We start from the raw sequence: 25,659 nt of genomic DNA, 5'->3' as shown, positions 1-25,659 counted from the left end.
ATTGTACCAGCCTCCACCACTTCCTCAGGCAGCTCATTTCCACTCGACGAGAAAAGGATTGATAAAGATTCTATAATTATTTCAGCGTTGAAGTTTAGTGAAATGGTTTGAGTGGGCTTGGTTGAAGCACTGCTTTGTTTGTGCTGTGATGCAGAGCCCAGCAAAACAGTCCATTCAGATCAACGTCATCTTGGATCCCCCACCGATATAGTTTAATTGCTGACATAACCGGAAGGACAGGGAAGAAAATGTTTGAATGCAGCAAATGGTTAGGATTCGGAATGCACTGCCTGAGAGAGGGGAGGAGGCAGGTTTGGTCATCTCTTTCAAGAGAATATTGGAAAAGCAGCCAAGTGGTAAAACTGTAAGAGAAGAGTGAGGAGTGGGGATTGGTTAGACAGCTCTTGCAGAGAGACAGTAACAGTTCAGTGGGCTGAATGGCCTTTTGCTGTGCTGTAAACAGTCTACAATTCTGTATGTCCTGAATAACTAGTTCACAGCAGCAGAAAACTGTCCAGCACATGTTATACTGACTGCAATTAAAGCAGCAGTAATTACAACACAGCGCAATATCGAGAAGCAACTAAATGTTGGAACATTCTAGTATACAAACTGAAGAGGAAGGTAGGCAAAAATGAGAGGCGTAACATTATAGAAATCAGGTAGGAATGATCCCCGTCCAGAGATTGGGTGACCAGATCCAGAATGCTCATCTTACTGACTCTGTTATAGAGTTATAGGGCCATACAGCATAGGAGCAGACCCTTCGGTTCAACTAGTCCAGGCAGACCATGTTCACAAATCAAACCTGTTCCTTGTGCCTGCGTTTGGCCCATATCTCTCCAAACCTTTTGTGTACTTATTGAAATGTTGTTGTAAAAGTTGTAACTGTACCTACGCCCACCATTTCCTCTGGAATCCCACCCATTCTGTGAAAAAAGTTTCCCTTCATGTCTTTTCTAAATCTTCCTCCTCTCACCAAAACACCCTCTAATTTTGAAATCCTCCACCCTGGGAAAGAGACGTTGGTTATATTGTTTTGTATTAATGCACGGAATGTGGGCAGCATTTGTTGCCCATCCCTAATTGCCGAGAGGGCAGCTTACGAGTCAGCTACATTGCTGTGGGTCTGGAATCACACATAGGCCAGACCAGGTAAGGATGGCAGATTTCCTTCCCTAAAGGACATTTGTAACCCAATTAGATTTTCCTGACAATCCACAAGGGTTTCATGATCACCATTAGATTCTATTTCAGATTTTTATTGAATTCAAATTCCACCATCTGTGGTGGAGGGATTTGAACCGAGGTCCCCAAAACATTATCTGGCTCTTTGGATTATTAGGTCTAGCGATAATATCATGAGGCCTTCCCCTTCTCCTTATCTATGCCCCTATACACCTCTTTCAGATCATCCCTCAACCTCCTATCCTCCTGTGGAAAAGTGCCAGCCTATCCAACTTATTTTTTATAATTCAAACTTTCCATTCCTAGCAACATCCTGGTAAATCTTTTCTGAATCCTCTCCAATTTAATAATATCGTTCCTATAGCAGGGTGACCAGAACTGGACACAGTACTCCAGAAGAGTCCTCACAACATCCTGTACAACCTCAGCATGATGTTCTGGAAGAATGTTGAGATTTCAGTGTTTTTGAGGCATGGATCATTTCTCTTTTTATTAAAATTTGCTCATGGGATGTGGACTTCATTGGCTTAGCCAGCATTTTCTGTCCATCCCTAATTGCCCTTGAACTGAATGGCTTGCTGAGCCATTTCAGGGATCAGTTAAGAGTCACACATTGGTTAAAGGAGATAAGGACAGCAGATTTCCTTCCTGAAAGGAAACAAGTAAACCAGATGGATTTTACAACAATCAGAAATAGTCACACAGCTGTCATGAGACAAGCTTTCAATTTTAAAAACTGAAAGAATTGCGGACGCTGGAAAACAGACCCAAAAACAGAAATTGTTGGAAAAGCTCAGCAGATCTTCAGCATCTGTGGAGAAATCGTCTCCACTGACTCCTCTAAACAGTTGCTGCCAGACCAGCTGGGCTTTTTCAGCAATTGCTGTTTCTATTTAAGCTTTCAATTTTTGCTGAATTGAAATTTGGTGGGATTTAAAGCTGTAGTGACTATAACAAGGTCAGCCAGGCGGACCGCATAGAATATCAGTTCCCTGACAGGGGCTGTTAACCTGGTGCAATCAGGGAGCCCTGGTTGGCAGATAGAAATGTTCGTCTTAAAGCTGCTGACGCCAAAGGGGAGGGAGACTTATTTCCCCTGCATACAGTGCTGCAAAGAAATGCCAGTTATCTGAACTGCCATCCTGTCTTTAGTACGAGTGGTCTTATGGAATGTTTCATGCATATTTTGATAATTGCATGTTTAAAATATTCCTTTTTGTATAAGGAACTATAATTAGGTAGTCAATAAAATTGATGGACAAGGTTTTGTCTTTTTTTGGCATGTAAATGCATTCCAGGAAGATGTATATTTAAGAATTTATGCTTTTGTTCTCATTTTAGTGTATACACCATTTTGTGTAATAAATTACTACTTAAAGTTTTTATTTTTCCTTTTAGTATTTGATATTGAATAGTTTTCTATGTGACAGGTTAAAATAGTCATGTTACCTACCATGTAATAAAATCAGTTTCTTCAGTTAAATAGAAACCCATGGCACAGTCAAGTTTCCTACTACTAAATACTTTTTTAAGAAAAAAAAAAGAAATGTTTGTCTTACTCTGAGAACCGGCTCTGTGTAAGCTGGGTCAGTGTCAAGGACTATACATGTGTAAATAAAAAGTGATGAGATGGGATACAGGTCTTTGTGGAATTATTTCAGAACCCATGTCCCAGAATATGAGCCCGTGCGCATGGTTTCTGGTTCATAAATCCAGTTAACATTACTTCTACACATTCTCTTCTGTGCACTCATGGATTGCCTTGTACTTTGGGTGGATGGCATAGGAAGGACTAGAAAGAACCAGAGGCATTTCAAGTGACAAGAGATTTTAGTTACAAATTATCTTCATTTGCACTGCACACCTATAGCTCAGCAGCACCCCACTGTGGTGGTCATGCGATACCGGCAGTATTGTATCAGTGCCTCAACAGTGTGGGCTGAGGTGAGATTTATCATAGAGTCACAGAGATCTACAGCACAGAACAAGGCCCATTGTGTCACAACTACACATCTAAGTACTCCTTCAATGTTCTGTGGCTTTCTGCCTCTATCCCACCTGACAGAGTGTGGAATCACAGAGATATTCAGCAGAGTCCAGGCTCAATTTGGGGAGTAATTCGCTGCATCTTTTATGTATCTGCTGGGCAGTGAGGGGTGTTTCTCATTAGACAGCAGAAGGGCATTATAGTTCTTTATCCACTTGTGGGATATCGTTTCCTGGCTGGGCAGAGCATTTATTGCCCATCCCTACTTGCCCCTTGAGATGGTGGGGGTGTGCTGCCTTCTTGACCAACTGCAGTCCCATGTGCTGTAGGTAGACCCACAATGCCCTTTAAGGAGGGAATTCCAGGATTTTGTCTCAGCGACACTGAAGGAACAGCGATATATTTCCAACCTCATTAATTGCCATATTAATGGCACAAGTCACCTCATTAATAGCCAGCTTCCTCTTTTATTGCATGGGCCTAACAATCGAGATAATCTCAACATGGTGAAAGTGAGAACTGCAGATGCTGTAGATCAGAGTAGAGAGTGTGGTGCTGGAAAAGCACAGCAGGTCAGGCAGCATCCAAGGAGCGGGAGAATTGATGTTTCATTTCTGATGAAGAACTTTTGCCCAAAATGTTGATTCTCTTGTTCCTCAGATGCTGCCTGACCTGCTGTGCTTTTCCAGCACCACACGCTCAACATGGTACCTGGTGGTTTCATTTCAGCACTGGATATGAGGAGTCCCTGTGTTTCTCAGCAGCATACAGCATCTCTGGGCACAATCCACAGGCAGCCCATCCCTCATCAACAAACGCTGACATCCACTGTTTGTAAAGACTGCCTGGATCCCTCTTGCATCCACGTGTAGGACACTTAGGAAGCACAGGGCTGCACTGTGACATACACCAGCAACTAGCATAGAGAAGCTGCAGCACAGATACCCAGGTCACATCTCAGGGCTGTTCACCTGTCTGCCCACAACATCCACACTATGCCAAGCCTATTAGCGTATTGCTGCTTCAGCCTGGACCAAATCCTATCACTGCTGCTGTTTTGACGTGCTCTTCCACTCAGAATTTTACTGGGTGCAGCTGGAGAACAGCAAGTGTTGGCAGAGAACACAGCTTGTGGTGGACACCTTCAGCATTCAGCCTTTGCCAGCTCACCACAGAGTCATAGAGATGTACAGCATGGAAACAGACCCTTCGGTCCAACTCGTCCACACCGACCAGATACCCCAACCCAATCTAGTCCCACCTGCCAACACTTGGCCCATATCCCTCCAAGTGTTTCCTCTTCATATACCCATCCAGATGCCTTTTAAATGTTGCAATTTACTAGCTTCCACCATTTCCTGTGGCAGCTCATTTCATACACGTACCATCCTCTGTGCGAAAAAGTTGCCCCTTAGGTCTCTTTTATATCTTTCCCCTCTCACCCTAAACCTATGCCCTGTAGTGCTGGACACCCTCACCCCAGGGAAAAGACTTTGTCTATTTATCCTATTCATGCCCCTCATGATTTTATAAATCTCTATAAGGTCACCCCTCAGCCTCCGACGCTCCAGGGTCAACAGCTGCCCAACCCCTCATGACAGCCTCTTTTTACCTTACTCTGCCCCTTTCCAGGTGCCCCCACATCACCTCCACTGTCCTCCCTGCCCCTGAAATTATAGCTTAATGACACTCTCCCTCATCCTCTACCCTCCCCTAGTGGAGGCCACGTTGATAGTAACTGCCAATAAACCCCTACTACCGCTGTTCTAACTACCCCATGACCTCCCTTCCCCCTCCAACCCTTTCTCCAATGGGTGAGACAGAACGGCCCTGATTTAGAATTTGCTATGATTGGTGTGTTTTTATAAATTACCTCAAAGGATGTTGATGTATTTGGCTGATTCGGCATTTATTATCCATTACAAACTGTCCAGAGAGCAGTTATTTTAATTATTCATGGGATGAAGGCATCGCTGGCTACTCTCCATCCCTAATTGCCTATGGGCAGCTAAGGGTCATCCATCATTGTTGATGCGTGGGGAGTTATATGTAGGCCATTTGAGGTAAGGATTCCCAACAGGAGATCAGTGAACTAGATGGATTATTTTTTAAAAACAGTAATCATGGTTATATGGAGCCAGATTTAATTCCAGCTTTATTTTCACCATGATGGAATTTGAACCAGAGGATTAGCCTGAAGTTGAGTGACATTACCACAATGCCACTGCCACATTACTGCCACGTCCTTCCATTGTTTAACTGTCTATTCACAACAGAGTGTGACCAGGCTGCGAGCAGTGATCTGATCCATGGTTGTGTTAATGCTCAGCCCTATCTTTAGCTCATTGTCCCAGGGCTTCAGTAGCAGTACATAGTAGCAACTCATCCATTAACTGAAGCATTGATTAATCAGTCTGTTTGTGTGCATTTCATTGTTCAATACAAACTTCAGTCTGCTCTCCCATTCTCTCCCCTTCCTGGTCAACTCTGCTCACTGGAGAAAACCAGCCATGTCTTTTCTTTTGATAACCTACCACCCAAAAAATACCTCATCACCGAATTAACAAATTACACATCATTCTGCTGCAACGCGCATTTCGCCAACACGAATTCGCTGTAACGTAATTGATGAATTGGGGATGCTGTTGCTACAGTGCAAAATTTTAAACCGTGTGTTATTTGTAATGTGATTATATCACCAACACTTTAAGTGCTGTTTCTAAAGCGTGATTTTTTTCCATAACGCGGGGTTACACAAGAACACAACCATTGTGCTACAGAGCTGACTACAAACACTGCACATCAGGGAATAATAACAAAAATCAAAGAAAGGCAGGGAAACAAGGGAGGCAGCTGATGAAGGAAAACTGTGCACAGAGCCCCCGAGGTGCCCAACTTTCTGAAAATCCAGCCATTTTTTTGGAAATCCATTACACAATCATTCACTTTACCAATGGAACAAAGGAACTAGGGGCAGTGTTATCGCAATAATAATCAAAAGATTGGGGCTGGACCCAAATCAAAATAGTTTTGGAGCCTCCATGGCATCCATCTCTCTGTAAATCCAACTTTTAAATGTATGCCCCAATGAAATTGTTCACTATTACCTCTGCAGTATGTGCTGGTTTAATCATAAAGGAACTATTATTGTCATTGCAGCATGTGTAGAATGAGCTGAGGTAAGGTTTTGATCCTCAGCATCACTAAAGACCCTCTAAATCACCTATACAGCATCCAGTGACATGGTGAGCAAAGACCACCATTCAGTAACTCCCAACACAACAAAATCTGACAATGGTTGGTTATTGATGGCTAAGGAGGTGAATAGAGAGGTACAACAGGCTTGATGGGCTGAACAGCCTACTCATGCACTGGCCTTTTATGCTTCTCTGTTAAAAGACACTGATCATTCCGATCTTTCCCATAGCCTTGCAATTTCTTTTTACCTTTTGAGGTATTTCTCCAGTCCTCTAGAAAAGTTACAACTGATTCACCTTCATTCTCATTCATGTCAACAAACAGTCTTAAAAAAATTTCCTCTCTCTTCCTCTATGTTATTTTGCCAAATAGAAACATAGCAGTATAAGACAGATCGGCCAATGGGCAGTTGGAGTTTCATTTGGATAAATGTGTTGCGTTGCATTTTGGTAAGACAAACCAGGACAGGACTTATACAGCAAATAATAGGGCCCTGGGGAGTGTTGTTGAACAAAGGGACTGAGGGGTGCAGGTGCATTGCTGCTTGAAAGTTGCAGGTAGACAGGATAGTGAAGAAGGCATTTGATACATTTGATTCATTAGTCAGAGCCTTGAATATTGGAATTGGAGTGTCATGTTGCGGCTGTACAGGACATTGGTGAGGTCACCTTTAGAATACTGCAGATAATTCTGGTTGCCCTGCTATGGGAAGGATGTTGTGTTGAGTGTGGTGCTGGAAAAGCACAGCAGGTCAGGCAGCATCCGAGGAGCAGGAGAATCAACGTATTGGGCATAAGCTCTTCGTCAGGATTGAACTGTCAATTCTCCTGCTCCTCAGATGCTGCCTGACCTGCTGTGCTTTTCCAGCACCACACTCTCAATTCTGATCTCCAGCATCTGCAGTCCTCACTTTCTCCCATGGGAAAAACATTGTTAAACTAGAAAAAGTTCAGAAACTTTTGCTGGGACTAGAGTGCTTGAGTTATAAGGAGAGACTGGATAAGCTGGTACTTTTTTCCCTGGAATGTTGGAGGCTTATAAAAGTTTGTAAAATCATGACGGGCATGGATAGGGTGAATAGCCAAGGCCTTTTCTCTAGGCCCGGGGAGTCCAAAACAAGACGGCATTGGTTTGAGCTGAGAAGGGAAAAATTTAAAAGGGAGCTGAGGGACAACGTTTTCACACAGAGGTGGTGTGTGTATGGAATGACCTGCCAGAGGAAGTGGTGGAGGTGGGTAAAATTACAAAATTTAAGTCATTTGAACAGGTACACGAACAGGAAAGATTTAGAGGGATACGGGCCAAATACAGGTCAATGGGACTAGTTCAGTTCAGGAAACCTTGTCGGCATGAACGAGTTGGACTGTTGGATGACACTATAAAAATCGGAACAGGAGTAGACTATTCAGCCCCTCAAGCCTGTTCCACCATTCAATGAGATCATTGCTGATCTGTGGCCGAACTCCATAGACCTGCCTATATCCCTTAATACCTTTGCTTGACAAAAATAGATTTATTTCAGATTTAAACTTAACAACTGATTCTCCAGCATCAACTGCTATTTGTGGACGAGAGTCTCAAACGTATAGCACCCTATGTGTAGAAGTGCTTCCTGACATCTCCCCTGAATGGTCTGGCCATAATTCTCAGACTATGGCCCTGTTATGCTTCCTATTAATGGTTTCACCTTAATAACCCGTAGTTTAAATTGTATACAAGATGATTTCAAATGAAAAATCCTAACCAAATCTCCTGAGAGCAGTGTGAGAATTGTAGCTCCTTTTGACAGTGAATCAGCAAACAGGTTTAGTTCTGCATGACTGAGTAAAATTATAAAACACGCACAACATCCTATGGGTTATATTTTGATTGAACTATTTTTCAAAATTATTTCAAAATGTCAAGATATTTAAAAATAACATGGTGAGGAAGCACACATAGTGACATCACCCTCTTGCCAGTTGCTTCAGCGAGTCCTTCCTCTGCCAAAGAATCACACCGGACACAAAGAGACCATTTGGTCCATTGACTCTCTGCTAGCTTTTTGAAAGAACAGAGCTGAAAATGTGTTGCTGGAAAAGCACAGCAGGTCAGGCAGCATCCAAGGAACAGGAGAATCGATGTTTCGGGCATGAGCCCTTTTTCAGGAATGAGGAAAGTGTGTCCAGCAGGCTAAGATAAAAGGTAGGGAGGAGGGACTTGGGGGAGGGGCGTTGGAAATGCGATAGGTGGAAGGAGGTCAAGGTGAGGGTGATAGGCCGGAGTGGGGGTGGGGGCGGAGAGGTCAGGAAGAAGATTGCAGGTTAGGAAGGCGGTGCTGAGTTCGAGGGATTTGACTGAGACAAAGTGGGGGGAGGGGAAATGAGGAAACTGGAGAAATCTGAGTTCATCCCTTGTGGTTGGAGGGTTCCCAGGCAGAAGATGAGGCGCTCTTCCTCCAACTGTCGTGTTGCTATGGTCTGCCGATGGAGGAGTCCAAGGACCTGCATGTCCTTGGTGGAGTGGGAGGGTGAGTTGAAGTGTTGAGCCATGGGGTGGTTGGGTTGGTTGGTCCGGGTGTTCCAGAAATGTTCTCTGAAACGTTCCGCAAGTAGGCGGCCTGTCTCCCCAATATAGAGGAGGCCACATCGGGTGCAGCGGATGCAATAAATGATGTGTGTGGAGGTGCAGGTGAATTTGTGGCAGATATGGAAGGATCCCTTGGGGCCTTGGAGGGAAGTAAGGGGGGAGGTGTGGGCGCAAGTTTTGCATTTCTTGCGGTTGTAGGGGAAGGTGCCGAGAGTGGAGGTTGGGTTGGTGGGTTGTGTGGACCTGACGAGGGAGTCACGGAGGGAGTGGTCTTTTCGGAACGCTGATAGGGGAGGGGAGGGAAATATATCCCTGGTGGTGGGGTCCGTTTGGAGGTGGCGGAAATGACGACGGGTGATACGCTGTATATGGAAGTTGGTGGGGTGGTAGGTGAGGACCAGTGGGATTCTGTTCTGGTGGCGATTGGAGGGGCGGGACTCAAGGGCAGAGGAACGGGAAGTGGAGGAGAAGCGGTGGAGTCCTCCACTTCTCGCTCCTTTCCTCATTCCTGAAAAAGGGCTCATGCCCGAAACGTTGATTCTCCTGTTCCTTGGATGCTGCCTGACCTGCTGTGCTTTTCCAGCAACATATTTTCAGCTCTGATCTCCAGCATCTGCAGTCCTCACTTTCTCCTTTTTGAAAGAACAATTGGCTTCACTACGATTGGCTCCTTTCCAGTGCATATTTTTCAATTTCAGGTTATGCAATTCTTGCTGTGTGCCCCAGTGTGTCAGCCTCACTCTATGTTCCCCTAACTATCAGCCTCTCCCTGTGTTGCTCAGTGTATCAGCCTCTCACTGTTTTCCCCAGAGTGTCAGGCCCTCACTGTGTTCCCCAATGTATCAGCCTTCCATTGTGTTCCTCAGAATTTCAGCCTTTCATTGAGTTCCCCAGTGTATCAGCCTCTCCCTCTGTATCAGTCTTTCCCACTCTATCAGCCTCTCACTGTATTCCCAGTCTAACAGCCTGACTGTGTTCCTTAGCATATCAACCTCTCTATCAGCCTCTCACTGTATTCCCAGTCAATCAGCCTGACTGTGTTCCCCATTGTATCAGACTGTTCCTCTTTGTTAACTTCTGCTTTGCAGCCCCTTGCCCTCTTTAGCACCGCCCCCTCGCCGTGAGTGCCGTGACCGAGCATGGGCATTAATTCCGACGTCACGGGTCATCTGAACCAACGCGCCGACGCAAGGGCGTGGCTCGAGATGGTTTGACAGAAGCACCATGGGGTGGCAATCCGACCAATCAGCGGCGTCTTCCCTCAAGCATGGCGGCGTCACTGGACCGGATTGACCAATAGAAGGGGAGGGCGGTGGGCGGGATGTGGTGTCGGAGGTTGGCGCAGGCGCTCTGTAGGAGTCGGTGAGCGGGCCGGAGGAGGCGCCAGCCAGTGGCGGTTGTTGTTGTTGTCGTGCTGTGAGGTGATCGCCCGCCTCCTGCCGCGGACCGTTACCGCTCGGCTGTTCGAAGGCCGGCGCGAGGAGTCGTCGTAGTTGCTGCCGCCGCCCCGGGGGAAGGCGATGAACGCCCGGAATGTCAGCTCGTCTCGGGCCGTGCACGTCGAGCTGAGCTCCCAGCAGGTAAGGAGCCGGCGGGAGGCCTGGGGCCCGGCGGGGGTACCCTCCGGCTTCATCCCCCTCCTCCTGCTGTTTATAAACAACCTGGCGGGATGTCGGCGCAGGTGGAGGGCGGGGGTGCCGCTCCTCACTTCCCCTCGCGCCCCGGGGGGGAGAGAGAGGCCGCTCGGCCCGTCCTGGCGGTGCCGGCTCCTCCTGGCGGTGCCGGCTCCTCCTGTCTCCTGCGCCTTAACCGGGTCCCTTCTCCCACCCAAGTCCGGCAGCCTGGGAAAAGGCCCTTTGGCCCATCGAGTCGGTGCCCCTGAGCCACTCTTGTCTTTCTAACGCAAATCGAGACTGGACTGTTTCTCTTCTCTCTTTCCCCCTCCCCCAGGCCATAAGATTTAGGTCATTCCACCCGATGGTGGTCTGTTCATGTCATTAGAGCTGCACATAATAGAATGAGCTCCTTTGGTCCAACTCGTCCATGCCGACCAGCTGTCCTAAATTAACCGAGTTCAGTTTTCCAGCACTTGGCCCATATTCCTCTAAACTCTGGTTTGCAGCATTCACAGTTTTAGTTATTCCAATCCCCATTTTCCAACACTTGGCCTTTTATGTCTTGGCATTACAAGTGCACACCTAAATACTCCTTTAAATGTTAGGAGGGTTCTTGCTCTCTCACAGGCAGAGAGTTCCAGATTCCTGCTGACCCCTGGGTGAGAGCATTTTTCTTTGTCATCTGCTGTAAACCTCCTGCTTGCATTAAATCTGTGCCCCTGTTCAGTGATCTCTCCACCAAAGGGAAAAGTTTCTTCCTGTCTACCCAATGTATGACCCTCAATTTTTTATGTCTGAATATCACCCTCCACTCTCCTTGCTCTTTCATTTTCAGGTAACAGCCTTATTCACTCTTGAGAGTCTTGATTGAACCCTGCCTCCACCTAAAGGAAAAACTTGACCACTTGCTGTGGGGAGCAATGTACCCACCTAATGCCCTGGGTTTTTTTAACCAATAGTTCAATTCTGTGTTTCTTTGGTCTCAAGTTGATCAATTTGTCCCAGTTTACTCTGTCCAGACCTATCGATTTTGATCAAACACCTCTTAAAATTAGAGTCTCGACTTCTCCAATCTAGTATCATAACTGATATGAGGAATTTCATTCTGGTAAACCTCTTCTGCACTTTCTCTGATGCCTTCACATCCTTCCTTAAACACAGTACTCAAATAATGCAGTACTCCAGCTGAGGCCACGTTCAAGTGTTGGACAGATTCAATGTAATCTCCTTGCTCATGTATGTTATTTGCTTGTGACTGAAGCCTGGAATATGGAATGCCTTACTAATTGCTGTCTCAACCAGTCCTGCCTGTCATGATGTCTGCATGTATGCACCCTTACGGTCCAGTAGCCACTTTCCAAGTGAGCCCTTTGTTTGATTTTGCCTCTTCCTGTTCTTCCTACCAAAATCTCTACCTATCCACATGTTACTTCATCTTGTCTACATAGTTTTGAAGGTCTGTACTATTCTCTGTTTATGTTGCTCCCAAGTTATCCAAACTATCTTTCCTTTGAAGATAATTTATTGTCCAAATTTTTCTGCAATCCTTGACATCCAGTTTAGTTTTCTCAAAGATCTATTCCAGCCTCATTGACGTTTCGAAAGCTAGTGTGCTTCCAATTAAACCTGGATTAGTGGTGCTGGAAGAACACAGCAGTTCAGGCAGCATCCAAGGAGCAGCGAAATCGATGTTTCGGGCAAAAGCCCTTCATTAGGAATAAAGGCAGTGAGCCTGAAGCATGGAGAGATAAGCTAGAGGAGGGCGAGGGTGGGGAGAAAGTAGCAGAGAGTACAGTGGGTGAGTGGGGGAGGGGATGAAGGTGATAGGTGAGGGAGGAGTGGATAGGTGGAAAAGGAGATAGGCAGGTAGGACAGGTCTGGACAAGTCATGGGGACAGTGCTGAGCTGGAAGTTTGGAACTAGGGTGAGGTGGGGGAAGGGGAAATGAGGAAACTGTTGAAGTCCACATTGATGCCCTGGGGTTGAAGTGTTTCGAGGCGGAAGATGAGGCGTTCTTCCTCCACGCGTCTGGTGGTGAGGGAGCGGTGGTGAAGGAGGCCCAGGACCTCCATGACCTTGGCAGAGTGGGAGTGGGAGGGGGAGTTGAAATGTTGGGCCACGGGGCGGTGTGGTTGATTGGTGCGGGTGTCCCGGAGATGTTCCCAAAAGCGCTCTGCTAGGAGGCGCCCAGTTCTCCCCAATGTAGAGCAGACCGCATTGGGAGCAACAGATACAATAAATGATATTAGTGGATGTGTAAGTAAAACTTTGGATGTGGAAGGCTCCTTAAAGGCCTTGGCTAGAGGTGATGGGGAGGTGTGGGCGCAGGTTTTACAGTTCCTGTGGTGGCAGGGGAAGGTGCCAGGATGGGAGGGTGGGTTGTAGGGGGGCGTGGACCTGACCAGGTAGTCACGGAGGGAACGGTCTTTGCGGAAGGCGGAAAGGGGTGGGGAGGGAAATATATCCCTGGTGGTGGGGTCTGTTTGGAGGTGGTGGAAATGTCGGCGGATGATTTGGTTTATGCGAAGGTTGGTAGGGTGGAAGGTGAACACCAGGGGCGTTCTGTCCTTGTTACGGTTGGAGGGGTGGGGTCTGAGGGCGGAGGTGCGGGATGTGGACGAGATGCGTTGGAGGGCATCTCCAAATCAAGCTTCGTTGATATTAGCTTTCCCCCTAATTAATTAATCTTACTCTGGCTTGTTTGTTATCCTTTTCTTAGTCGCCCTAAACCAAATGAAACGTTGACTACTGCCCTCCAAATGTACTTGCGAGCATTTGATCTACTTAACCTATTTTATAACTGAGAGCCAGCTATAGCAGTGCTTCATGTCTCATGAAAGCAAATTGTTTAAGAACTCTTGTCCACCTTCTGTCCATAATGCAACTTTTGCAGTTTATATTTGGTTAATTAAAATCGCCCAATATAATCACTGTATAATTTTTGAAGTTCTTTGAAGCTTCCTTGCAAGTTTGTTCAACCATATCATGCACACTAGTTGGTTGCCTAAAAACTATGCCTCAATATAGTTATTTTGTTGCCTGACTGAAATCACCAATTGTTGGATATTCCCGTTTATCTTATATCCCAATGTGCATCCGAGCCATTTGTGGTGCCATCGATTTGATTCTGGATGAGCCATCACACTTGTTAAAAGTGAGTACTGGTTAGAGAGCAGTGTGTACCTCAGGACCCATGCATGACTTGGCTGTTTATTTTGATCTCTCTTTCTGGTCATTGGTTTCCTTGCTCTGGATACTGTCCAGATGTGGAGTGACTACATCAATTATTGTGCTGTCCATGTAGCTCTCATCCTCACTGCACCACGATGATGCCTGATACTATTTGATGAAACTTCGAGCTGCTTCAACTGACCATACTTCCTGCAGAGATGGTTATTTAGAATATGGGGAAACTTTCTTGTTTTTTCACATCACAGAAGGTCTGCATTCACAAGGTGGAGGGAACCCTCACATTCCTTCAGTTATTAATTAACCTTGCTCCTGCTTTAAAAAAAACTTAGCAATGCTCAGCAATTTTAGAACTATTAATAAAACATCAGTCCTGTAAATCTAATTGCTGCTTGATATACTTTTTACAAGTTTTAATAAGTCTTAATTAATTCTTAATTCTTTGATTCCTCATGGCCCAAATTTGTTTCTACACTTTATCCACGTCTTGCCCAGGTTTGGTCTTCTGACCCTGCTCCCTTGACCTACGGTAAACTGCCGACTGATTTTAATTTTTCCAGCTGTTAATGATACACCCATACTTCTAACTTTGCATCTTTTCTGGTTCAGCGCTTATCACCTGACTCCCTTGAGGTAGGGCTTAATGGGGAGTTTTGATGTAAATACCTTACAGAATCTTAGAGTGTGGGGCATTGTGCTTCTCTTCCCAGTACTAGTTCTATTGTGGTGTCCAAATTGTGCCCTTTCCCTTGCTCTTTCCCACACTTCTGTTTCCTGCTTTACCTTATCCAAAATACTGTTGAATGTTGTTGGATTCCCTTTTCGAGCATTTCAATTCTTAACTTGTTTCTAAAAAATGTTTCCTTGTGTCACTTTTTTTCTTGCCTAAGCACCTTCAATCTGTTCTGTAGGCCTCTGATCCCATGCCACTGGAAGCAGTTTATCCTTATTTACTTGATCTAATTTTGATGACCTGGAACATCTTAGTCAAATCACTAAGCCTTCTCTGTTAGGAGAGGATAGAATTATTGTTGCTCTAAAGGAGGTCAATTAGTCCATTGCACCTGGGACGTAAGGGCTTGTCTGGGATTTGAAGTAAGGTTTATGCCTTCGATAAGCAATCCCAGCTTTTCTCTTCTCTTAACTGATGTCTGTCATTCTTTGTGAGATTCTTTCTTTCCTGCTTCCTTTTTTCCGAACTTCTAAGTTAACCATAGTACATATAATCCCTACAGTGTGGAACATTCAACCCATTGAGTCCATACTAACCCCCCTCTCCCCTTGCATGCATGCACGCACACACACAACAAACTCCACACCAAACACCACACACTGTCACCCAAAGGTACAATTGATCCCAGATCCCTGGCACTGTCCAGCGGCTGTGCTAACCATGGAGTCACTGATGTATCTCTAGGTAGAACACAAAACACTAGGTTGTCTACTCTGCTGCGCAAAATTGAATCCTGTATTTCAGTTGTGGCCTAAACTGTTTCATTGAGAATTAGAGAAATGCCCTTGCTTTTATATTCTATTGTATGAAAGAAAAGACAGGGCTCCCACATGATTTTTGACAGCTTTCTCACTTGTCCTCCCACCTTCCTGGGATTTATATGTATTGATCCCAGGTTTGAGGTCCGCACATAGTTACATATGAACATGGCAAACATATAGGTATTCAGCTCCTCAAGCCTGCTCTGTGTTTTTAGAATTGTGCCACTTAGGAAAATAAACTATCAGTCATTGTTGACAATAGTTCAATGAACTATACGATGAGTATCAGTAGAAGCAAAGCCGTGCAGTGTTTTACAATTAGTGATGAGAATTATTAACTATAAGATTGTACTTGCCATATTTTCTCATTTGTATTTTCGAGGACTGCTTGCATACCTGAAAAGCCCAAAAACACTCCAAGACCCAAACATGTTTCATAGTCATAGAGATGTACAGCACGGAAACAGACTTTGTCCAACTCATCCATGCTAACCAGATATCCCAATCTGACCTAGTCCCACTTGACAGCACCCAGCCCATATCCCTCTAAACCCTTCCTATATTTATGTACCCATCCAGTCTCCTCCACTTCCTATGGCAGCTCATTCCATACACGCACCACCCTCTGCGTGACAAAGCTGCCCCTTAGGTCTCTTTTATATCTCTTTCCCCTCACCCTAAACCTATGCCCTCTAGCTCTGGGCTCCCCCCACCCCAGGGAAAAGACTTTGTCTATTTATCCTATCCATGCCCCTCATAATCTCTATAAGGTCACCCCTCAACCTCTGACTCTCCAAAGAAAACACTCCACTCTGTTCAACTCCTGTCTGTAGCTCAAATCCTCGAAACCTGGCAACATCCTTGTAAATCTTTTCTGAATCCTTTCAAGTTTGACAGCATCCTTCTGATAGGAAGGAGACCAGAATTGCAAGCAATATTCCAAAAGTGGCCCAACCTACATCCTATACAGCCACAACATCACCTCCCAACTCCTATAATCAATACTCTGACCAATAAAGGAAAGCATACCAAACGCTGCCTTCACTATCCTATCTACCTGCGACTCCACTTTCAAGGAGCTATGAACCTGCACTCCAAGGTCTCTTTGTTCAGCAACACTCCCTAGGACCTTACCATTAAGTGTACAAGTCCTGCTAAGATTTGCTTTCCCAAAATGCACCGCCTCACATTTATCTGAATTAAACTCCATCTGCCACTCAGCCCATTGGCTCATCTGATCATGATCCCGTTATAATCTGAGATAACCTTCTTTGCTGTCCACTACACCTCCAACTTTGATGTCATCTGTAAACTTTACCTTTTATGCTCCTATCCAAATCATTTATATAAATGACAAAACGTTGTGGACCCAGCACTGATCCTTGTGGCACTCCACTGGTCACAGGCCTCCAGTCTGAAAAACAACCCTCCACCACCACCCTCTGTCTTCTACCTTTGAGCCAGTTCTGTATCCAAATGGCTAGTTCTCCCTCTATTCTGTGAGATCTAACCTTGCTAGCCAGTCTCCCACAGGGAACCTTGTTGAACGTCTTACTGAAGTCCATATAGATCACATCTACCGCTCTGCCCTCCATCAATCATCTCTGTTACTACTTCAAAAAGCTCAATAGAGTTTGTGAGACATGATTTCCCACACACACAGCCATGTTGACTGTCCCTAATCAGTCTTTGCCTTTCCAAGTAAAAGTACATCCTGTCCCTCAGGATTTCCTCCAATAACTTGCCCACTACTCACCAGTCTATAGTTCGTTGGCTTGTCCTTAACACCTTTCTGAAATAGTGGCACCATGTTAGCTAACCTTCAGTCTTCCAGCACTTCACCTGTGACTGTCAGTGATACAAATATCTCAGCAAGTGGCCCAGCAATTGCTTCCCACAGTGATCGAGGATACACCTGATCAGGTCCTGGAGATTTATCCACTTTTGTGTTTCAAGACATCCAGCACTACCTCTTCTTTAATATGGACATTTTTTCAAGTTGTCATCATCTATTTCCCTACATTGTATATCTTCCAAGACCTTTTCCACAGTAAGCACCGATGCAAAATACTCGTTTGGTATCTTCCCCCATCTCCTGCGGCTCCACACAAAGACTGCCTTGCTGATCGTTGAGGGGCCCTATTCTCTCCCTAGTTACCCTTTTGTCCTTGATGTATTTGTAAAGCCCTTTTGATTCTCCTTAACCCTATTTGCCAAAGCTATGTCATGTCCCCTTTTTGCCCTCCTGATTTCCCTCTTAAGTATCTGCCTTTATCATCTCTTAAGAATTCAATCTCCTGGATCCTTATTAATAGAGAGTAGTTTCTCCATATTCCTGATACTCAACTGTTCATTTGACTCATAATAATAATTACTATGGCTTGGTGTAGATAGTACCATGTGCCAAATGCACAAGACAAACTGACTATTGGTGTCAATGAACTTGTTGCATATTTCAAAGAACAAGGATGATGTAGAAGTGCTGGCTGCTCTACTTGTGAGCATTAACTCAGTTTATTGTTAACTGGTTTTGATTCTCTGTGCCATCTGAGGTTTGAGTGTTTTGTTGTTGCGTTTTCCATACATTTTCCAATGACTTCCTCCTCTCCTGGTTTGAAAAGGGAACCTGATGGAGGATCCCATGTGTTGCCACAACAAAAGCAACAATGTTCAGGTGCTGGAAAATCTGAAATGGAAACTGTCATGTTGGAAATATCCAGCAGGTCTGGTAGCATTTGTCATAAGGTAGATAGAGTAATAAGTTAGAGCATTGACCTTCCCTGGAACTGATCTCCACCAGTGCTGCCTGATACAAATATTTCCAGCATTTGTTCTTATTTCATGTGTATTGATGCTTGGCATGCATTACTGTGCAGATTCTTAATTCCTGATGATAGATCAGATTGGGATATGTTTGTATTTATACCTGTCTCCAGACTCATTGGCTTCAGTTTATGTGATGTACTTGTTAAGTGGCTGTGTTTTATTTTGTCTGTTGCACTGATTATGGTCCGAATGGTTCAAGATATTATAATGCAATGCAATGTAATGGAAAAGTTAAATGTGGTCACCTCACTGCGAGAAGGTATTTAGCTTGTTAAACTGTTGTGCCCTGGCATTCGGTGATCATTTATTTGTAACTTTGTTGAATATTAATGTTGATCTTAATAAATGTGGTTTTGTTGGGTGTTGTGCTGTAATGAAAATTTAAATGGGCTAATTGAAATTCAGCAGAGACAGAAACCTGGCTGCTAAATACTGCGCTGTTTGGAAGGTCTGAAGTAGAGAATTAGGATGCTGTGATGAGCCTTGATTTCTGCATTGTGATAATGCAGAATATGTAGTATGTAATATTTTGAGATTAGGAGGATCAGTGTCTATTACCCAAGAGGCTGAAGGTACTGATATATCCGGATAACAGACTGAGGAGAGATGACACCAATCTTCAAATAAAGCTTTGGATAAGGTGGCTTTGTCTTGGAATACAAGCAAAGAACCAAGCACAAAATGTCTCTTTACCATGCTTGGAAATGAGAGAAACTTTCTCCCACATTTTCTATAGTATATGAAAGAAGCTCCCAAAGGAGGCCACTAATTTGGGATCAGTTTTGGAATGTGCCATTGGGTTATATAATACTTTGGTTTTTCTTTTAATTTCAGAAAAGTTTGAGGAAGGCGATTAGCTGCTATCTAAAGTAGGTAACTGGCAGGAATGTGCTGTGTAGTCTTGACTGAATAATCTTTCCTTGCTGTAAAGGTTTAGATTGAGGAAGAGGTGTTGCCATACAGTTGAGAAATGCATTATAGATTAGGTGAGCATAATTAACTATGTCAGTCAAGTGTTGGAGGTGATCAAGCAGATACGTAGGGAGGAAACTGGGTGGCATGGTGGCTCAGTGGTTAGTACTGCTGCCTCACAGTACCAGGTTCCCAGGTTCTATTTCAGCCTCAGGCAACTGTCTGTGTGTTTGCACATTCTCCCCGTGTCTGCTTGGTTTCCTCCGGGTGTTCCTGTTTCCTCCCACAGTCCAAAGGTGTGTAGGTCAAGTGAATTAGCTGTTATAAATTGCCCATAGTGTTAGGTATGTTAGTCAGAGGGAAATGGGTCTCTGGGTGGGTTACTCTTTGGAGGGTCGATGTGGATTTGTTGGGTGGAAGGGCCTGTTTCCACACTGTAGGGAATCTAATCTAATCTAACCTAAAACCACAACAGACTGTGGAAACTGAGGGACTTGTAGGTGTGTTGGTTGCACTGTTGACAACATTCCCTTCACCTATCCAAACAGCTGGCTATCTGGCAAATGCTGATAATGGCTGACGTCATAAATCTAAATTACAAAGATGCTTCAATCATATTAAATTGGCTATTTTGATCAGTGCAGCTCAGGACTATACTGATGTGCTTTTAAGGTAGCATCATCATATCTCTCTTTACAGCACCAAATGGAACCACAGGAACTATCATAGCAGTGCTAGCATTAAATATCCATTTGAAGCTGCCCAATGGGTCCCTGGCCTCATTAAATGTCCACAACTCTTGGGGACTTCAGACAACAGTGTGTTTGGTACAACTAAGTGAGGAAATTAGAAAGTGCAGCCCTACTCATTTGGTTGTACCCGTGAAAGTAGGGGATTCCACATCTAATCAAATCATTTGTATCTGCTCTAATTCCTTGACTAAACAGTGGAAGTATTCATGTTATCGCCACAAATATGTACCTGGAATGACTTGAAGTTCAGCATTGGTGGCTGATCCCTAAAATATAGGCAAGCCCGTTCTGCCATCGTGCAGGTTTTTGCCTCTTCTGTTTAGAATGTAATTCCAGCTTTATGGTGTATAACCTAGGGATTTAAGATGTGTTTTGAAAGTTGTTGATGAATAGATAATTGGCAGATTTTGGGTTCACCAGGATTCATAGCATCATTAGCGTTCATGGGTTTGAAAACTGATGAAGCTTTTTCAAGTAGCTGTTGAGCCCCAGATTGATAAAGAGCGTCAAAAAGTACAAACTGAATTGTTGCCTAAGTATAGTAGTTGAATTCCATTGTCTCCTGCTCTCAGCAGTGGGGACTAGTTTGAGACAGATCAAGTTGTTACATCCATTAGACTTTAGTTAAAATCAGATCCGTTACTGCCAGTGTTTTCGTTAGCCAATTTACTTCAGTGGGTAAATTGACAAGTAAGAAAACTGATCACTGTGAAAGAGATTGCAGCAGACAGTTCACATAATGGATGTTGTAAGGAAAATGTTGCTTTCTTGATGGTATGAAGTGAAATACAATGGATGTCCAAAGAAACTTGGAAGTTGAAGTCCATGAATCTTTAAAAATGCCACTAACAGGTGCTGAAAAGTGTGGGAGTCGGTCGGTTTGTAGTCCAGCTACCTGGACTACACCTCCTCCCATCCTGCCCCCTGTAAAAACGCCATCCCATTCTCCCAATTCCTTCGTCTCCGCCGCATCTGCTCCCAGGAGGACCAGTTCCAAAAACGCACAACCCAGATGGCCTCCTTCTTCAAGGACCGCAATTTCCCACCCGACGTGGTCGACGATGCCCTCCACCGTATCTCTTCCACTTCCCGCTCCTCTGCCCTTGAGCCCCGCCCCTCCAACCGCCACCAGGACAGAACCCCACTGGTCCTCAGCTACCACCCCACCAATCTCCATGTACAGCGCATCATCCACCGTCATTTCTGCCACCTCCAAACGGACCCCACCACCAAGGATATATTTCCCTCCCCTCCCCTATCAGCATTTCGTAAAGACCACTCCCTCCGTGACTCCCTCGTCAGATCCACACCCCCCACCAACCCAACCTCCACTCCCGGCACCTTCCCCTGCAACCGCAGGAGGTGCAAAACTTGCGCCCACACCTTACCTCCCTCCAAGGCCCCAAAGGAAACTTCCATATCAGCCACAGATTCACCTGGACCTCCACACATCATCTATTGCATCCTCTGTACCCGATGTGGCCTCCTCTATAGACAGGCCGGCTACTTGCGGAGCGTTTCAGAGAACACCTCTGGGACACCCGGACCAACCAACCCAACCACTCTGTGACTCAACATTTCAACTCCCCCTCCCACTCCACCAAGAATATGCAGGTCTTTGGACTCCTCCATCGCCAGACCACAACAAAACGACGGTTGGAGGAAGAGCGCCTCATCTTCCGCCTAGGAACCCTCCAACCACAAGGGATGAACTCTGATTTCACCAGTTTCCTCATTTCCCCTCCCCCCACCTTGTCTCAGTCAAATCCATCGAATTCAGCACCGCCTTCCTAACCTGCAATCTTCTTCCTGACCTCTCCGTCCCCACCCCAGTCTGACCTATCACCCTCACCTTGACCTCTTTCCACCTATCACATTTCCGACGCCCATCCCCCAAGTCCCTCCTCCCTACCTTTTATCTTAGCCTGCTGGACAAACTTTCCTCATTCCTGAAGAAGGGCTTATGCCCGAAACGTCGATTCTCCTGTTCCCTGGATGCTGCCTGACCTGCGCTTTTCCAGCAACACATTTTCAGCTCTGATCTCCAGCATCTGCAGACCTCACTTTCTCCTAATGCTATACAAAACCTTGGTTAGAACCTACTTGGAGTATTGAGAGCAAATTTAAGCACCACATCTCCAGAACGATATGTTGGCTTTGGAGGGAGTATAACTTAGCTTTACAAGACTAATAACTGGAGTTCAAACATTAGGAGGAGAGATTATACAAATTGCTAGAATTGGGAAGGTTAAGGGGTGATCTGATTCAAGTCTTCAAGACATTAACAGAAAAAGACAGAGTCGGTAAGCTTTTTTCACTGTTTGGATTCTGGAAATAGGTAGCATTGTCTGAGAATTGGAGCCAGGCCATTCAGAAGAGATGTTGGAAGCACCACTACACACAGGATTGTAGATGTTTGGAGCTGTCTCCCACAATTGGCAGTTGATGCTGTTAATATTAATTGAAAGTAATGTTTAGTAAAGAAAATTGTGATGGGATTTTGGATTAAGGCAGATGTGTGGAAGTAGGTGCCAGATGAGCCATGATCTCATTGGTGGCACAAGCATGGGGCTGAATTGCTCCCTCCTGATCCTATTTTGACAAGCCAATTTACCCTTTTAGTTTTAAAGAAATTCATTTTTTTTCTTCTTTTTACTTGATTTCCTAAGGTTTAAAACTCCAACTGTAGGGATTAATTAAACAGCATTGTAATGTTACTCAATTGACTGCTGTTGGCAGTCCCTCTGTTTGAAAGTGATGCTACTTGGGCTTAAGTTTTTTTTTCTTTTTGTCTCTGTCTTCATGTGATTGAGCAAGGAGAAAGTGAGGATTGCAGATACTGGAGGTCAGAGTCAAGAGTGGGGTGCTGGAGAAACAGCAGGTCAGGCAGCATCTGAGGAGCAGGGATGATGATGATGAAGGGCTCTTACCTGAAATGTCGATTCTTCTGTTCCTTGTATGCTGCCTGACCTGTGTTTTCCAGCATCCCACTCTTGACCTGTAGATCATTGGGAATGCGGGATAGGATGTTCCACAAAGTAGTCGGATCTGTAGTGAGCATTTGCTTCCCTATCTAGCATTGCTTTGCTTCCTCATTGAAGATGTTATAACTCAGTCTGCAGCTTGAGGCGAACTGTCTCATTTGTGAAGAACTGGTAGCAAGTTCCTTTGTGATCGTTAATTTCAAAGTTGCTGTGCTTCACAGGGCTTCATTGTGTCTTTGATGCATCTTCTTAGATCTCCCTTGGAATGTTGGATGTTTGAGAGTTCACCAAGCAGGCCCGGCACGCAAGACAACTTTCAGCCAATCGGTATCCAGTTTATCCAAGTTCACTTTCCAGGGGTTTTCCTGAATGGTTGTAGAGTGAGCTTCAATAAGGGCACTTGTTTTATTTTTGTCAATGGTCTCTATCACTGAGCCAGAGAATGTGGTCTAGGCATTGTTGTTAGAATTTCAAGTGCTCTTGCATGTCGCTGATAAGGCAGTCAAGTCTGTGTTGTACAGAAGTGCAGATTAAAATATCCACAATAGTCTAAGACTTTTTGTCAGCTTCGAGTGATCTTGCTTTTTGCAAACACCTGCTCCTGTAGTTAGTAGAAAGGTGAACTGATGCCTCTGCAATCTGGTGTTGGATCTTACTAATGACCTTTTCTGAAAGGTGGGGATTGCCCAACCTATTTCAAATTAATTCCTCCACCATAATTGAAGGTGGACCATTTGGCTAACCAAGCTTTAGTTAAGATGTGTTTTGGAAATATTGAAGGACAAGCCAAATCTCTCGTCCTGATTTTTTTTCTTAGTGTGTGCGTGAGTCGAGGGTTATGCAGTTCAACACCGGCAAGTGGAGTTGAGGGTAATCGGTGAATCTTCAGGTTGAATGGCTTGGTTCTCTGTCTTATTGTCTCTTGGTGACATTAAGCACCAGTCAAATGAAAAGCACGGTGGTTCAGTGGTTAGCACTGCTGCCTCACAACGTCAGGGACCCAGGTTTGATTCCCGCCTCGGGTGAGTGTCTGTGTGGAGTTTGCACGTTCTCCCCACGTCTGCGTGGGTTTCCTCCCACAATCCAAGGATGTGCAGGTTAGGTGAACTGGCCATTGCCCATAGCGTTAGGTGCATGAGTCGGGGTAAATATAGGGTAGGGGAATGGGTCTAGGTAGGTTAATCTTTGGAGGGTCACTGTGGACTTGTTGGACCGAAAGGCCTATTTCCAAACTGTAGGGAATCTAATCTACTTAAAAAAAAACTTTTGTATGCAGAATTGAGGAAATTGACTGTTTTGCAAATCTGGTGTCGAGTAGGCACTGATATGGGAGCCATTTGGAAGTTGGAAAACTGCATATTTAAGGTTGGTTTAGTTTTTTGGTTAGATTTTAAGAGGTGTTCAGCACTCCTTGGAGATCATTTGGGTTGTTGGAGTGGATAGCTACCCTCTGCTAGATTGCCTCCATACTGTTAGCAATCTCAGCCTTTCCTGATCCTGATTTGGATTTTGGGTGCATCTGTTTTTAATCCTTTGTTTTGAAGACTGTAGTATAGATCTTGACTATTAATGTAATAACTTTAGATTAGAGCAGAAAATATTTGCTTTTTTAAAAAAGCAACACTCATTTTGTATGCATCCTGTCGCTCACTCCTCAGCTGAAAGCAATCAGTAATATAAGTTGACTCTTTTTTTCTAATTTGTACTCCTTCCAGTGTTTGGAAGATTTGTACAAGCCATAATTGTGGGTTAAACTGTTTCACCCATTGATGGCCTAGATTGGCATTATCTGTGTCAATATTAGAGAGAGCACTGCCATAGGACATTGCTGCGGGAAGCGTGTTGCTTGGTCAATGTTGAAACCTTAAACAGTAACAAAACTTTGTTTATAAAAGTGTCAATCATGGATCAGTTGATAGCTGTTGGCCTTTGAATTGCAAGGCCTTGGATTTAAGTCCCACTTGATGACTTGAGTGTATGAATCGGTGCAGCAATTGAGGACATTATTCAAACATGCATTGAAGGAACTCTTGCAACATGCTGTTGAAGGTGTTGCTGTTCAGATGAGGTGTTAACTGAGGTCACAACCACCTCTGCTTGGGAGGGAGTAAAAGATCTCATGGCATTAGTTCGAAGAAAAGCAGGGGAATCCCGCTAGTGGCTTGGCCATATGTTTTCCCTCCATCAAAAACATTATTGCCTTTGTTTAGACCATAAGACATAGGAGTGGAAGTAAGGCCATTCGGCCCATCGAGTCCACTCCGCCATTTAATCATGGCTGATGGGCACTTCAACTCCACTTACCCGCGTTCTCCCCGAAGCCCTTAATTCCTTGTCACATCAAGAATTTATCAATCTCTGCCTTGAAGACATTTGGCGTCCCGGCCTCCACTGCACTCCGCGGCAATGAAATCCACAGGCCCACCACTCTCTGGCTGAAGAAATGTCTCCGCATTTCTGTTCTGAATTGACCCCCTCTAATTTTAAGGCTGTGCCCATGGGTCCTAGTCTCCCCACCTAACGGAAACAATTTCTTAGCGTCCACCCTTTCCAAGACATGTATTATCTTGTAAGTTTTCTATTAATCTCCCTTAACCTTCTAAACTCCAATGAATACAATCCCAGGATCCTTAGCCGTTCCTCATATGTTAGACCTACCATTCCAGGGATCATCCGTGTGAATCTCTGCTGGACATGCTCCAGTGCCAGTATGTCCCTCCTGAGGTGTGGGGCCCAAAACTGGACACAGTACTCCAAATGGGGCCTAACCAGAGCTTTATAAAGTCTCAGTAGCACAACGGTGCTTTTATATTCCAACCCTCTTGAGATAAATGACAACATTGCATTTGCTTTCTTAATCACGGATTCAACCTGCATGTTTACCTTTAGAGAATCCTCGACAAGCACTCCCAGATCCCTTTGTACTTTGGCTTTATGAATTTTCT

The 25,659-nt window shown here is 44.8% G+C and overlaps 1 protein-coding gene across 2 annotated transcripts in view; it reads left to right on the top strand.

Annotated features, from left to right (window-relative positions):
• The first annotated feature begins 10,287 nt into the window (after positions 1 to 10,287).
• The window catches only part of uvrag (UV radiation resistance associated gene), a 347,124-nt gene continuing 331,752 nt past the window's right edge, over positions 10,288 to 25,659 (top strand). Inside the window, exon 1 of one of the 2 annotated variants that reach the window (XM_043692472.2) lies at positions 10,288 to 10,521. In XM_043692472.2, coding sequence (XP_043548407.2) covers positions 10,462 to 10,521 — 60 coding nt within the window. In that variant the 5' untranslated portion in view covers positions 10,288 to 10,461. The remainder of the gene's footprint in view (positions 10,522 to 25,659) is intronic. The other variant, XM_043692474.2, reaches the window with a different exon arrangement.

The sequence above is a fragment of the Chiloscyllium plagiosum genome, unplaced genomic scaffold (assembly GCF_037043375.1).
Source record: "Chiloscyllium plagiosum isolate Xiang-an unplaced genomic scaffold, Cpla_swu_hap1 HiC_scaffold_6, whole genome shotgun sequence".
NCBI classification, from domain to species: Eukaryota; Metazoa; Chordata; class Chondrichthyes; order Orectolobiformes; family Hemiscylliidae; genus Chiloscyllium; species Chiloscyllium plagiosum.
Note: the sequence above shows the minus strand (reverse complement) of the source record. Positions and strands in the feature narration are given on the sequence as shown.